Source organism: Chenopodium album, chromosome 4 (genome assembly GCF_948465745.1).
Source record: "Chenopodium album chromosome 4, dcCheAlbu1.1, whole genome shotgun sequence".
NCBI classification, from domain to species: Eukaryota; Viridiplantae; Streptophyta; class Magnoliopsida; order Caryophyllales; family Amaranthaceae; genus Chenopodium; species Chenopodium album.
In genome coordinates, this window is record NC_137837.1 from 58,180,689 (window position 1) to 58,197,464 (window position 16,776).

Below are 16,776 nucleotides of genomic sequence, written 5' to 3' on the forward strand. Positions count from 1 at the left end.
ACATATCAGGCAGGGACTGACGGATTGTATTAGCAGTTGTCATAGCTTCCACCAATAGCAACCCCTAAGACATTAATTTACTAAGCTACGGTCGGCATAAACATAAATTCTTATGAGGTTCAAAAAATAATGAAGGTTGCATTTCATACTTCGTAATATTTCAAAGGGGACATAAGAACCTTTACTGGTACACAAGTTACAAGGCTTGAGGGGAGTAGCTTTCAGAGCATCAGCAAGGTAGAAATGAGAGCTTGACGGGAGCAACTTGATCGGTTGTTTTTTTCAGGGAAAAACGAAAAAGTAAACAAAAAAGAATAACTGAATCTTAAAAGAACTGCTAGTGGTACAGTGGTACCCAAGTTATCAGGTTTTTCAGAGCATCACCAAGGGAGACAAAAGGGAGGTTAAGGACATAAAATGATCAATATCAGAATACTCAGGCTCAAGGTCATCCCTATTTTCGGTTGCAACAGAACCTCAAAATTTTTTCCTTTTACTAAACCAACCTAACAACTCAAGTAGAGGCGACAAAAGTACAATATTGTTGTGAGCAGGAATTATCGAAGAACCATAGATAAATGGGTTAGACAATAAAACATTAAAGTCGAGACTGTCCTGAAAAAACTTCAATTGAAGCAGAGCAGGGTCCTATATGTTTGAACCTCATGGCAGGATGACTATTGTTAAAGGAACAAGAGACGTCAAAGAGAAATCAAAGTTGTTCACCATCCCTTCAACAAGGTGGTCTTTTCCTGATTGCATTAACTACATGTTGGCCGCTATCCACGAATCGTGGATTTGGATGAGATTTAACTCAATTTGATGCTGGTCTAGGGAGTCTTGGCCTCACTGGTGTCTTTGAAGGACTCACCCTACAAATTTGAAATTTCACAAGATTTAAACATGCTCATTAGCACTATCAAACCATACAAATATCATTTTCTAATATATGTACGAAGTATACACAAAGTAATATATTCACAGCAAATGGAGCATTACTTTCGGGGCAAAACACTACCTGATGGGTTGAGTTCCTAAAATCATCCCACTACAGTTCAAGGCCATGATAGCACTTTCAGCCTGCAGGAGATATACAGAAAGTGTTATGTAATGGAAGCACCATGGAGAAAGGGGGGCAATATTAATATCATACAAAATAGAGCTGTCCATTGTATAACAGGAATAAATTGGGGAATAAATAAGTTGGGTAAGCATATGATTGTCGCTAGCTCGCCACCAGATTAAAAAATATATCAAGCTTACTAATTTACTATTAAAACATGATATTATTGAAATTTGAGGGAGCTTAATTTCCCAAATAACAACACTTAACACACCAAAAATACATGATTATATAGCAAAACAATTAGAGCATGTATCATCCCATGCTTTACTGATGCCATTTATAATATACGCAATATATAATAATTCAATAATATATGACCATAAAATAAGTTTTCACAAGTAGGACTAAAAAGCTGATAATAAGATATCAATCAATTAAAGCCTTAATCCCATAAGTGGGGTCGGCTACATGAACCAAATTTGATTATTCTGTATAATCATCGACAAAGATCCTCCAGCTCCATCCCTTACGATCCAATGCCTCATTCTCATGCAAATCCATATACTTCATATCCTTCATGAGTAAATTATATATCAAAAAAAGACCTAAACACTAATGAGGGTATTATATATGTAAAAACGTGAAAAAAATTATTTTCCATAAAATTATCTTTTAATTAAGTGTAACAAACATAATTTTTATTCCTTATCATAAGAGGGAAGGTAGAATTAACACTGCATTGAAGTGGAAAAAGGTCTGCTTGCTATTGACAATTGAATGTTAGTTGATTGACTTGACTTTACAAGTATTAGTTACTTTACTTTGGTCAGTTGTAGCATTAGTTATTTATAAAATTGTTAGGACAAATCAGGTGTTGGTAGAGAAGGCAATTAGTTAGAGTTGATCTATATCTGACTAATCAGAAGAAATAATCCGACCCAGATCCAAAAAAGGAATCTGAGTCCAATAATAAATTTTTTTGGTAAGGATTGGACCAATGGACCCTGTGTAGAGTTCAATTCAATGAAAAATGCGGCACAAGTGCTCGTATATCCTAGTCAAAGTAGTAGTTATAGTTAAGACCATTTTACTTCATCCATCTTAAATAAATAGGATTCCACAATCATAGCTAATGATATTATGTCAATTAACTTCAATGGAGAACAGTAACTACATTTTGTTCTTTGCTTGGTTTATCCAAATAGGGCAAAATTGGTAAGATGGTGAGACAATCGACCCAGCAAGAGTAAAAAATTACAATCTTTGAATTTTCTATTATTATATTAGTCAAGTATTTGGATTGAGTGTATAAATTTACTCAGATGCCCATGCTTGCTAGATTTCATACCCAACTATTTCCAGCTAATTTCATGCCCAAGTTGAAGGAGCTTTTAGACTATGGAAATGGAAGGAAGGAAATTTAGGTGTATGTTCTCCCCTTAAAGAAGGACGTGGGGAGTTGCATTGCTACTAGCTAATACAACAAGGATGACAATTGCATTGGAGTAGACCATAACTCAGAGGCAATCAAGTCCACTAATGATCAGATTCATATTTAGGTGTATGTTCTCCCCTTAAAGTTGCATAGCTACTAGCTAATACAACAAGGATGACAATTGCATTGGAGTAGACCGTAAAACTCAGAGGCAATCAAGTCCACTAATGATCAGATTCATATGTAGGTGTATGTTCTCCCCTTGAAGAAGAAGTTTAATAATAATAATAATAATAAAATAAAATCAGTCAAAAGATAAATAAATAGATAAAAACAATAAAGGCCAAAAAAAAAAAAAAAAAACAAATAATTGAAATTCTGGTTAGAATCAGATCAGTCCAAAAAGAGTCATACCAAGCTAGACCAAAATCAAGGCCTATTAAGACCAGATCATATGTTATCAGCGAAGAGAACAAAGCTAATTTAGGCCAGATTCAGATCAAACAAAATCTGACAGTCTCACACTATTACCCATTATTCATCAGGACACAAATGGCAAGCTCTTTAAGCAAAATTTTCATTTATATTAATGAAAAAAGCAAAAGTCAAAACGAATTAAACTACTAAAAAGACAGCTATATAACTAATGGAGGGAAAATAAAGATTTCTTCTTTCTTCAAAAAAGAAAATAAAGTTGCTTCATAAAGGAAAAGGTTAAAGGCTTAAAGCTCTTTTACCAACCTACTATATATATTTTTCCAATTATCAGAAAAGAGAGCAACATATTTTGATCCAATCGGATACAGCCTAAGAACATTGGTGCCACAATACTAAGAAGCTCAAGCAGAGCTAGCATTTTGTCAATGGTAAGGAACAAATTTTATTTGCCAACTAACAGATTGTGAAAAAATAAAGAAAAAATACACTTTAATAATCCCTACTATGGGCGATTTACTTCTATTCTTCTAATAATCCCAACTATGCTAAGTGTTTGCCTCCAATTGTCTCAACCGAACACCAAATCAACGACATGATATAACACGTAACCAATACACATGTCAACACATGATTGGTCCAAAATTATAATAAAATTAAAATAAATCATAAAACAAAAAAAATCCTAGCCAACCCCCTTTCCCCACCCCCTAACTATGCTAAGTGTTTGCCTCCAATTGTCTCAACCGAACACCAAATCAACGACATGATATAACACGTAACCAATACACATGTCAACACATGATTGGTCCAAAATTATAATAAAATTAAAATAAATCATAAAACAAAAAAAATCCTAGCCAACCCCCTTTCCCCACCCCCTAACCTCGTCGGAACCGGGCCGACCACCCTTTTTTAACCACCGAAACCAACTGACTGGCCAACCACAACTCCCAAAACCACCTGCCAGCAACCCTGACCACCAAAACCAACTGCCAGCCAACCTAGACCCCCAAAAACCACCTGCAGTCACCGCCACCACCTGTCACACCTTCGCAGCGACTTTTTGGTCGACGGAGGTGGTGTGACGACGGCCGTATTCTTTGGCGATGGCTTTGGAGTAGGCGGCGAAGACTCGGGCAGATTCGGTGACATTATTGTCGCTGGTGCCTTGAATATGAAGTTAAACCATTCGAGTTTTTGGGCTCGGGGTTGGCTGGGAGGTGGTTTCGGGGATCAAGGGTCGAGGGTAGGTCAAAGGGGGTCGGCCGGCCGGTTTAGGTGGTTAAGGGAGGTGGCCGGCCGGTTTAGGTGGTTAAGGGAGGTGGCCGGCCAGTTTCTAGCGATGTTAGGGGTGGGGTTAGGGTTTGATGGTGGGGAAAGGGTGACTAGGAATTTGGGATTTTTTTAGTTTTTATAATTTTTTTTTTTAAAGGACCTATCTCAAAATCTGAGTGAAACATAAATAAAAGCTTACCACAAACCTTCAGTTATAATTGATTCGCCAACCAAAAGACCGGTGATAATTGTGAAAAATCAACCAATTGATATACTCACGAGAAACAATGTAAAAAGCACAAAATAGATAGAATAATATATCATCATAAAAGATAATGAAATTAGTGCTATGCTTAGTTTTATCATATACACTCAGGGGGGAAAACGAAACAAATGACCTACATTGGAGATGAGGAGTGGCAGTTGGTTTTGGTGGTCAGGGTTGCTGGCAGGTGGTTAGCTCAAAATAAGTCGATGTTTTTATTAATTCAAAAATAAGTCTACTTTCAAAGGGTATTTTTTTTAATCAGCTAAATGACCTACAACCTACCAAACAGGTCATTTTTTAATTAAATATAATCTTTTTAATAATATAAAATTTAACAAGTTTCTATAATTATATTAGTTAAATAAACAAATTATAAAAACATATATATATATATATATATAATAAAAATAAAAAAAACCACCACCCCCTTCCCTCCACCCACTGCCAGCTGCCGGCGACCACCTCCATACCCCGACGACTTCACTCTTCTCACCTCCCTTTCCCCCAAAGCCCCAACCCACAAATTCTCTCTCCTCTTCCTCCTAACCACCATCACTTCTTTCATTCTCAACACCTCAACCTCAACCCCAACCCCAACTCTCGGCGTAAAAATCCACCACCACCCACTTTCTGCCACCCCTGAACACATCGCCGCCGCTGTCAACCAAAAGAGGCAAATTCTTCTTTCTTGATGAATATTCATCCCCTGTCCCCCACCTAGATCTATCAGAAACGTCAACCCAAAACCCTAAACCCAAGCCCCGAAACCACCCTAAACAGCACCACTTCCTCAACGGCGCGCCACAGCCGAATCCTTAGCCAAAGACGCCATCACTGAAGCCGATAAAGCAATCTCTCTCCTCTTGCGCGAAGGTGCTGCGCTTCGAGCCTTAGCGCTCGACGTTCACGGCCACCGTACGTCGGTGCTCCGTTCGCTCGATGCTGTTACAAAGAGAAAAGGGACATGCGCCGACAAGTGGAAGGGGGAGGGTGCTGGCAGTGAATGGTGACAGGGATTTTTCTTTTTTTTTTTTTTTTTTATTTATGTTGATATAATTAATTATTTAATTGTAAATAATTATTTAATTGTAAATTGATTTTTTTTTTAAGAAAGTAAATTGAATTTTTTTAAATAATCAATAAAAAAAATCTTAATTATTTTTTTAAAAAAGGACCAAGCACGTAATAACACGTGTCATACTTTACCTTAACAATCGGTCACCTTCTAAACTTAAGAGGTTTTGACTCATTTTGAGAAGATATCTAATAAAAAATAGACTTATTTTGAGTTAATTGAAAAGTTGGCTTATATTGAGGTAACCATACAAACGTTGGCATAGTTTTGACAAATTCCCCCACCCCCCCCCCCCCCCCAAAAAAAAAAAAAAAAAAAAAAAACATTCAGTAGGTCACTTGGACGGTTTGGACCATTGGAGGCAAACCGATAGCATAGTTAAGATTATTTAAAGTAAATCGTACATAGTTAGAATTATTAAAAATCATTTTTTCCAAAAATAAAATAATATATAGCAACCAATACTTCTATGAACATCTTCAATCAAAACCCAATTAGTAGGTCCAAACCTCAAACGCAATTAATCTCTTCAGCATTTACTAATTTCTGTCACACTAGCAAGTTTGGAAAAAGATTTAACCATTAATGCCATTGAAAAAGAGGTAGTAATTTAATTATCTATATTCCCAGCTAACACCTGCTAATTATTACTAAAAAATGCTTCCTTTGCTTTTTTTAGTCGACACCTTTCTATTATCACGCTTGCCAAGGCATGTTTTTAACGCTTAATAACTTCAATTATCAACATTGTAAAATTGTAAATAATGGATATCAATAAAATATACACATAGACGATTCAAACAAGATCTCACATGATTTTATTTTATCATATCCCTAAATCACAAAAGCGAGTCAAAGTGTAGTGTGTGAATAGTGTAAAAGTCGACGGGTGTCAACTAAAGAAAACGAAAGTAGTAATCAAGTCCACTGCTACCTCTAATTTCAAAAGTTAATAATTTAGCTTTTGGTAAATGCTACTACCTCTACCACTAAACACTACCCCCTACCACTACATTGTCAAACACTCAAATTTTTTTTTAATTAAATAGCAAGTCAAACAACTAAAATTTTCCTAAAAACTACTCAAAAATTACATCTAAAAAAAAATATGGGCCAAGTGTATCTATGCAATGGTATTATTCTTGCATTAACACCAAAAGATAATGCTCACACAAGCTTTAAAGTATGTAAGCCTATCATGGAAAACGTAGATGTCTACTATCAGCACAGCCATGCTCAAAATCAACTATTAAGGAAACCAACATTGTGCTAGGAACTGACATAGTTGACAACACTAACAATGGCAGCAAATAAGAAGAAATGAAGATTAAATTGATAAGACATAAATTACAGTAAATTGAAAGATAATTCCACTTTCAAGAGGCGGATTCTCTCCTAAGTATGAGCTTTTGAGAGGCTCACTCTCTTCCAATAACAAACCAAACAATTTCAGCATACCTTCTTTCCTCCTAATGAGGCCATTTATAGAAAATCCCTCCTAACAAACCTCTAGCTTATTCCCCAAGTTACAACAAATGAACTATGATTAACATGCCCTCCCCTAAATATTGATTCCTAGCACATTGACATATAAAAATTTAATTAAGGATAAAACATAAAACATACAATTAAAAACAGGTTCAACAAAAATTGCAGGCCTCCAGGTGAAGTGTGACTTACAATATCGAATTCAACAAAAGCAATACGAGTTGAATGCACATTATCCCCCAAAAGCCTCAAACGGGAAACCTGTGAAGAAAAAATCATCACTGTAAGAATATATTATCGAGGCTTTACTGTATTTGAATAAAACTGAGTTTAGATATAGATATGGGCATACCTCACCACAAGAACTTTCAAAGAAATTCTTAACATCCAACTGAGAAACCTGAAACAACACAAGATAAAAAAAAAATGTCAAGAAGTACCACATCCCAAGGTTCATCATTAATTGATAAACAAACAAGAACTTGATTGAAACATGCAGAGTAAAAACAATCATAAATTAGGATTTGTTATACCTTTTTATCAATATTTGTACAGTAGACAGTTCTTGCACACATTTCTCTCTCATCTTCAGACTGTTGTAAATCATTGAAATATAGAATGCTTTTATTAGTGTGAGTTATGAGCATAATACTGTGAATGTGGAAAGATATAACTAAGTACCCATACCCTGGGAAGAAATGTAGGATTCACAGGGAGTATAGCAGTTTTTGAAGGCAAAACCCTGACTGGATAGTAACCCAGCATTGTTCCACCAAGGCTTAGAGCAGCTCTAGCCCCATCTGCTTACCAAATTCATACAATGTGAGCATGAGCTCAAGGGAAACAGAAAATGGAAATCAAAGGAAAGTCAAGTTCATAACTTACGCTCATCAGCAAATTCTACAAAAGCAAAACGAAGAACTGAATGAGGGTCACCACAAATCCGGCAGTCAACAACCTGCAAATCACCACAAATATATGCCAATTAGTCAGACAAATTTGGACTTTTCATTTAAGCATACAATTCATGTAAACCAACCACTTCAACTACTATCAAATTATAAATCATACACAACACAATTCGTCCCAAAGTAAGTCAGAAACACGCTGTTGATTCAGTCCCATAATAACTGAGAAATTAAGAATAGCCTACATTTATATCCTATAAAAATAATTAAAAAAAAAAATACTAGTCATGTGAAAAATATAATGACTTAAGCACTATTCACACACTTTCCTTTGACTGTATTTTGAGTTTTACATATAATGAAAAATATAGTCATGTGAGATATTGTTAGATTTGTCACGATATATAATTTCCAATATGTCACTTTTTTATAATTTTTGTTATCAATAATTAAAGATATTAATGGTTGAATTTGTGCATTGGCAAACGTGACTCAAGAAACGTGTTAACTAAAAAGAAACGGAAGATATTAATGGTTGAATTTGTCACGATATATATTTTCCAATATGTCACTTTTTTATAATTTTTGTTATCAATAATTAAAGATATTAATGGTTGAATTTGTGCATTGGCAAACGTGACTCAAGAAACGTGTTAACTAAAAAGAAATTGAAGAAGTATAATATAAATTTTTTTTTTTTAAAAAAAAAAAACGTCATTTAGTTTGTAGTGTACACCGAGTCAAGAGAAGTTGTAGAAGGCGAAAACTTATAAACACAACTGATGTGGTTCACCATATACCAAACCCATTACAGGGCATAACGAAAAAATAGGTGATCATGGGTCCGAACCAAAGGAAAATAATGCCCCCACTATGTCGGCAGGCCAAAGTACAGCCGAAATTGTTAACCCAAAACTCATTAAATTGGGGCGGGCTTTCAGACAAAAAAAATAACTAGATATTTCCACACCTTTTCCATGGCTAGCCCAAAAAAAAAAAATCAGGCCAGGCCGGATTTTTATGTCCAAAACCGGCCCAAAATAAGGCCGGACCGGGCCAACAAGCCAGGCCTATCTTGATCACCTCTAACCAAAATGATAAAAAAAATTTTAAAAAAATAATATAAAAAAAAAAAAAAAAAAATCCCACATCATACACTTAAACAGAGAGCTAAGATCTGGGTCAAGAATAATCTTCTTCAGTTATTCTTCAAATAGCCTCAACAACCTCTATTATTTATCAAATCAAGACATAGAAGAATGAAAGGAGCATGTTATTTGTGATATCACCCATAATTTCTTTTACTACTTCAATTATCAAATTTGATAAACTTTACAAGAATGTAAGATCATCTGGATATAGAGATATTTGGGAAATACCAAGGACTAAGAAAGTAATATCATTTTGAGAGTTTTGAGACCCGGTCAAACCTTAGATCTCTCATTTAATCAGATATGTTGTTCATCACTACAATAAAACTATCACAGACTGCATTACCAGATATCATGTAATTTCACTGAATGTTATTTGCTAATACATGTCCTACAGCTTTCTTCAAGTTAGAAAAATGAGCAAGACCCCCAACAGTCATGACTAACAAAACTTACAGTGACAATTATCTATGAGGTGACAATTGTACACTTGTACATAATTCTCTATATAATACAGAAGGAAAACCTAATTTTCATGATGTAAAGAGACCAAATGAGACTATATTAGAACACCATTCAACCTACCCAAGACCCAACAAGCAGCCAAACAAAAGAAAGGAAACCAGAAGCTCCAGAGCAGATAAGTTCTAAATTTAGGATAACCTGCCCGGTATCAACTTTTATGGAGGGTTTTTATGTGAGATAAAAACCTTTTATTATTTAATTTGTATCAGGGAAACTAGTTTTTATGATGGTTTTGGTAGAAAAATCATACCTTACACCGGATTTAGGTGAGAAAAGTAAACAATCCGGCATTGACCTTCACCGGTATGGTTTTTAGCCTTCGTCTGTTGCCTTTTTCTTCCCTTTCTCCTCTTTTCATCCTTTCCCTCCCTTCACTATACTCCCATCCATCCTTTTGCTTCACTTCTTACTCCCTTTCCTTTGATCTAGTTTTTGTCATCCTCAACCTCATTAACTTCTAATTTTATTCAATTACGAAATAGTTAGAGCTCCATCAAACAAAAGAGTAGCAATTGAAATAAGGTGAATAATGTGTTTCTTTCTTTACACAAAAGGTTTTGAACAAAAATTTTACAAGAAAGCTTTCAAACAAAGGAACAGTATGAACCTCTTTGCAACAATCAAAACAACCATAAATTTTTTTTTACAAAAGTCTCCTCAATTCAAATATTGTCCCAATCTTCCTCTAGGCTAATTACCTCAATAGTCCTTCACAAAATAAGAGAAAATTGCCTAATCCCAAAATACAAAGGTGGAATTCTTGCACTCCAATTTAAAAGTTTAAATATAGGAAAGACATAGCAAAAGCCATGATAACTATACAAGGTAACTGAGAATCATTGGGAAGTGATTTCAACCAACTCAGTCTTTGTCTTTGTCTCATCCATAAATTGGAATAGTTTCTCCCCTTCCAAGTATCTATGAATCAAAAATAGAAGAGAAAGAAGCAAAGAATTGTTGCAAATATAGAAAAGAGATATTACAAAGAAGGGTAATGAATCCTTGATTGATTAAGCAAAATTGACATAACTTCGGTTTATCCCAAGAGAATTAAAAGATACAAAGAACAAAAAGACCAAAGGAACATGGGTACATCAGCTTTGTACTTGGTAAGATGAGAAAAGGAAAGCATATTAGCATAAGGAAGATGAGCTACATATCTCAATAATACAACTAGGGGATACAAAAGAGATGACACTAAGTATAAATTAATCCCTTGGTATACAGTTTGAATTTTTCACTATTCACATGTCTCACTTTGCAACTATTTCAATGTATAATTCTAGCATTTAAAATTTCACAATTTTTGCTGATAAAAAAATTATATGGAGATTAAAAGTATCAAATATTCATTTGCATTAACCTAAAATGAAGGGAATTCAAATTAATAAAATATATAGAGCCAGTACAATAACCTTTTTCTAATCAATAGAATTGATAATTTGATATAATAAAACACATATCATTAATACATCCTATTTTTACCTTCATCTCCTTGTCAAAAAGATAAATATTAAAAAAATTATCTTCATCTTATAAAATAAAATAAATAAATCAACAAGTAGCTTTGAGGGAAAAAAAATTGGCTGAATTATAGAATTCAATCAACTATGAATCATGGCTATAGATTTAATTATTTTATTTGATTGTTGAGTATGAGCTATGACAATTTAGCATATCATTAACTTTATTTTCAAATTATTTCGAATTAGCAAAGTTTTGAGGAAAGAATTATGGTTTTTTCTTGATAGAATTATAAACTTTAATCAACTGTGAATCATGGTTTAATATATTTAATTATTTTAATTTCTTTGTATGATAACATCCAAGCATTGATATAATTAATTTTTTAATTTGATTTACTTATAAAGTTAGCATATCATTAAAAAACAGATCATTGATTTTAACTTTGAAAAAAAATAAATAATTTTAAATCAACATAGTTGTTTGACTCACTAGCTGTAAACACTTGCTACTTAATTTTAAAAAATAAATAAATAAATAGCGACGAATTCATGAGTGGGTGTAATAAAAAGATGTATCAAAGTAGTAAAAAGGGTTTGCCAAAATAGAATAAAGTAAAAGTGAGTCAAACTTTTTAAAACAACCTACAATAGAAATTGGAAATTAAGTTAAGCATTAGTAAAAGAAGGGAATACATTGAATTAATCTAGTTATGAGAATAAATTGGATAGAGAATGGTCAACATGCATGAAGCCAAAAATGGTCCATACATAAAGACAAGAGAAACAAATCTGTGCACAAAAGGTATTTGAATGTAAGAGTTATTCCGAAGGATTGCTTAAATTACAAATGATTCTTACTTTATTTCTACCTAAATCTAGAGCATCATCATTCCTTTGCCTCACACAAGCATTTCCTTAATTCTATGATTATTCGTTCTAGTGAAACTACAAGTTTCGTGACAGAGAATATTCACAATGGCTAACCTCTCGATAAAAATTTGGCAACAAATCCTATAGTTTCATACCAAAAATAACAGCATTTTAAAATGTAGATAGTTTAAAATGTTGTTTACCGCATTTATATTCAATTTTTATTTTAGGTTACACTTTCAGCGTATTAGCATGTACTACTCACTCTTGTAATGAAAAAAGATAAAATTTCCAAATTCTTTGTTTTATTTCACAAACAAAACTACTAATAAATTCCCTTTTTACGTAAAATCCACCGAATAAAGTAACAAAAAATATCAAGAAACATGCACTCAAAATTTTAAGGACTTAATTACCATACAAGAGAGATTTCATTCCACAAGAGTCCACAATTAAAGCATGTTCTAGGGGCTTGGTTTTATATATAAGACAAATCATTGCAAGTAATGCCTTTATTTTACTAACTAGGTTCGCCCGTGCGATGCACGGTTTTAAATTAAGAGATAAATTATAGACTCTTTCGCACATATTGAGAGAAGACAACTATTTCCTTCGTTTTCCTAATTATAATCTAATTAAATATGAAAATACAATTCCCAAAAATCCATTATTTTTATATTTAATTAGGGAAAATCAATCAAATTATATTATTAACTATTTTTAACTACTTGTAAATAACTAAATAGCATAGTGTGCGTAGAAAACCCAAAATTTAAAATTCAATTTGAATATAATTTTCAAAGCATGTTAAATACGTGGCTAAAAAAGGAAAAAAAATATATATATGACATCATTGTTGCATTTTGGCGGGAAAAATTAAATAAGAAAGTGACATATAGGCATTGATGACATCAGCGGTTGCTATTTTAGTAATATTTATAGATTTACAACTATAAAACTAGATTGATTTATTATATGTACATCTAAGATCTTTTCTTTCAATAATTATTAAAACAGAGAGTAAACCCTAAAAACGAAAATCATATCACAGTTTGTTGCCACTATCACCACTATCACCCGCCACAAAGCTACTTCACCCAACACCATTAAACACCTATTTAAGCATGCAAAAACTATCACCAACACCACATATGGCAATTGATGGGTGGTGTGGCCTTCACAATTGGAGTTTTACTTTGGATAAACACAATCGTAAAAACCATATAACCAAAGTTATCAACATTAATAAAATTACTTAAATCAATAAAATTTCATTTTTTTTCCTTCATGACAATATTTTGTATATAATTGGTATAAAACAAACAATAAAATTACTTAAATCACTAAAATCATATTTATACCAAAACTTATACTTATACTAAAATTTGTTTATGATCATCTCAAAAATAATGCTCCTTCATATATAAAGAAAATAATTATATTCAAGCATTAGGATAAATCAATCTAATTTAAAAGCATATTTTGAGATTTTTAAATTGTATAAAAATTACAAAGTATTATTTTCAAATTGCGCAACAGCAGCTATATTTATTTCCACACATGCAGATTTAGGCACAAACACACACACTTTACTGCTGTATGAACTCTGGCAGCCTTCTTATTATGCAAGCAATAGTGGTTTTTTTTTTTTTTTTTTTTTTGACATATAGATGAATGATCAGCAACATTGAACTCTAGAACAATTTACGAGTACAATTTAGTGTGCTATACAAAACCACCTTCCATAGAAAGTGCATAAGTTCTAATGATTCACACAAAATAAACTTCACTTTTAACAACGATATCACGTTGAAGTATACTAGATGAACAACTGAGCATCAACTTTAAAGTATTCACTAGTTTTGTGCCCCGTGCGATGCCCGGGTGGTTTATGACTCTATTTAAATCTATCCAACGTGGCGCGACACTCAAATTTTATTTTATCAAAAATAAAACTCTAAACTAACAATTTTATCCTAAAATTTTATCAAATTTTGATTCAAAATAGAATTATAAACTAACTTTTTTATCTTATGAAGTCTATTTGAACCTATCCAACGTGGCGCGACACTTGGCGAAAAGTTAGAATGCCAAGTGTCGATGCCTCGTGACCTGGCTAAAAGTTTAGCTTTATATATTAGTTAGATGATTAGGGCAGTGTTTGGAAACATTGGTTCATTCGAAACAGAATTCATCTTTAATTCCAATGCCAAATTCTTGTTTGAGAAAAGGTAATGATCTACATTCTGAATTTTCAAATATCACCATGTAGTTTAGGAAGCAATTTTTTAACTATGGAATTGATAATTTGGTACATCCAAAAAAATAAACTTTCAAGTTGAAACTTTGAGAATTGCAAAGACTTGCATCATTTCCCCATAAAATAATAAAAATTGAAAAGGAAAAAAAAAATTAAGAAGGCTTTTAGAGTGTAGCAAAGATGAGAGGAGATTGTCCTTGATGATAGACTAAATTTAGAGAGATGATTAGAGAATGACAAACTAGTGAGAGAAAAAATAAAGGAAAAGGAGAAGTCCAATGGCTGTAAATTGCTATTGAGCAATCTAGCGGTCAATAAATAGTGAGAGAGAAAGCGATACGACAGAAAGTGAGTTTTTAAAAAAGGAGAATGAGCGAATTTAGGAAAGAAGAGAAAGAAATCTATTGAAGTGCATGATGCACTACGTGATTCAAAAAGAGAGAAAAATAGAAGGGAATGAAGAATATGTGGTTTGGCGGGAGTATTTGAAATGAAAGCAAACAATATGCATTTGGATATACACATTCATAGGTCTCTAACACTATTTAAGAAGTTAGGACAACAAAATCCTACGTTTCCAATCACCTCATTTCACCGAATCCATATCCACACACAACATAAAAGTTTGGAAATAAAAGGAAGTCAGAAAGAAAAGACACAAGAATAAGCCAATACTGAGCAGCCATAGAAATTACCTGTCCACAACTACTAAACAAGGCAGCTAATCGCTCTTCAGTGACCTAAATAGAGATTGTGAAAAAGAGTTTCATCAGCACAACTTCTCTTGATTGTCCAGTAAATAGCAATTCATAAATCGAAAGATACTATTATTCAACTTCCTTACATGCTGGTCAATGTCAGAAACATATACTGTGCGCCTAATGCTTTCTTCTCTCTGAGCCCGGAAAGATCTTCCATTCATCCGTCTCCTCCCTTGGTTAAAGTTATTCCTCCTCTGGAATAGATTGTATGATAATAAATAAAACTAAAAGAACGAAATAGATACAGAAATAAAAATGATGCAAACCTCTTCAGTGACCCCTAATTTAGTCATAATACAACACCACGAATTATTCTTTTACCTTTAAAGATCCAAAGAGGATTAGTACTCAATTAATTCAAATACTGATTCCATTGCTTCTTGATACTATGTACACACAATTCTATTTCAACAACTCCAAAATGTAATCTATAATATGATAAAGACCAGCTCATGCACAAATGATCAAGTTGAAAATTCACATATAAGCCCATAAAGTCTGCATGAACATTTACAGTGCAATTAAAGGGGGCAGGGGCTGCACTTGTGCAAGACATAAAGCTACTATGGCAACTCGTTTTTACAAGACACGCCCACCAAGACAAAAAAAGCCCATGATTCCTAACAATATTCACAGAATAAACAGCAATTTAAACCCCCACAATTATGCTAAGAGTAATACAGACTCATGAACACAAAGCAAAATAGCAGAAAATCATCCAAAAAATTTTCTGAAAGGAATCCCACAATTTTAAATAAATATAAGAACACAAAAACCCGAATTATATGACGAATTTACCCATTTTATACAAAAATTACCGAAATCAAATAACTAAACAATAATTTAAATGCAGAAACAACGACAGTAGTATATCATACAAGATCAAAATATAGATAAAAGACAAATACCCTCCGATTATTAGGAAAATTATCATTGCTCGAAACCTTCGAAAAATTGTTCTGAACAGACTGATCATTCTTGAGACGAAAAGAAGAAGGGATAAATTCCTTAGCCCAAGGATTCAACTTTGATAAAATATCAGCAAGCTCGCTAATATTCTTCTGGAATTCGGATTTTGAATCAGAACTCTTATTAGTGTCAGTCTCAGAGTTCTGGGTAGGTGAGTTACAATTTTTAGTGAACTGATCATCAGAATTCACAACATTTTGAGCAACAGCAGCCATTAAAATTGCAAAATAAAAAATTCCCGAAAAAATTAGATGAAATTGTGAAAAGGGTATTAAAGAAATTACAAATTGAACAAGTAAATTACCAAAAAAAAATAAAAATTATGTTAGAAATAGAGGAGGTTAGATTCCTTTTTTCCTCTTTTATTCTTAAAGAAAAATCTAAGGTGTTAGATTACACCGAAAAAGAGACAGAGACCCATTTTCAGAAGAAGAAGATGATGATGATCAGAAAAAAAAGGAATTTAATTAAGAGAGAAAAAGGAGGGGAGAGTGAAGAAAAGATTCTAGGGTTTTTGAGGAAAAATAATAAAAATGGAAATTAATATTATTATTTTTTTTAACAAAAAAGGCTTTTATTGTTTTAATTGAATTTTAAGGATACAAGCTATAAGACACAAGCTACACGCGTACATTTTTGGAAATTTATTAATTTACTCATAATATTGTTATAGTGGATTTTTTTCGAAAATCAATACTTACATAAACTTTAAATTTAAGAATGATTTTTTTTTTTTTTCGTCAATAGGACATCTACTCCACTTCGTGTACCTCAGTTAACCTTAAAAAATATTGTTGATCGTTGAGTTTTTATATAAAAGA

The 16,776-nt window shown here is 32.9% G+C and overlaps 1 protein-coding gene across 1 annotated transcript; it reads right to left on the reverse strand.

Annotated features, from left to right (window-relative positions):
• Positions 1–404: 404 nt before the first annotated feature.
• Positions 405–16,482, reverse strand: LOC145629150 (polyadenylate-binding protein-interacting protein 9-like). Its single transcript, XM_081681685.1, has 10 exons — positions 15,895–16,482; positions 15,070–15,180; positions 14,921–14,965; positions 7,931–8,003; positions 7,733–7,845; positions 7,579–7,638; positions 7,398–7,445; positions 7,238–7,306; positions 1,019–1,080; positions 405–872 (listed from the first exon to the last, which is right to left on the reverse strand). The coding sequence occupies exons 1-10, from the start codon at positions 16,168–16,170 to the stop codon at positions 815–817; spliced, it is 915 nt and encodes a 304-aa protein (XP_081537811.1). The 5' UTR covers positions 16,171–16,482; the 3' UTR covers positions 405–814.
• Positions 16,483–16,776: the final 294 nt, after the last annotated feature.

What these genes read in the sequence shown, in the direction of transcription:
- LOC145629150 (XM_081681685.1), bottom strand. Translation starts at nt 16,170, where the DNA reads ATGGCTGCTGTTGCTCAAAATGTTGTGAATTCTGATGATCAGTTCACT. An exon ending in TTTCTGACATTGACCAGCAT is followed by an intron (nt 14,966 to 15,069) that starts GTAAGGAAGTTG and finishes ATCTCTATTTAG; the next exon opens with GTCACTGAAGAGCGATTAGC. An exon ending in TGTAGAATTTGCTGATGAGC is followed by an intron (nt 7,846 to 7,930) that starts GTAAGTTATGAA and finishes TTTGGTAAGCAG; the next exon opens with ATGGGGCTAGAGCTGCTCTA.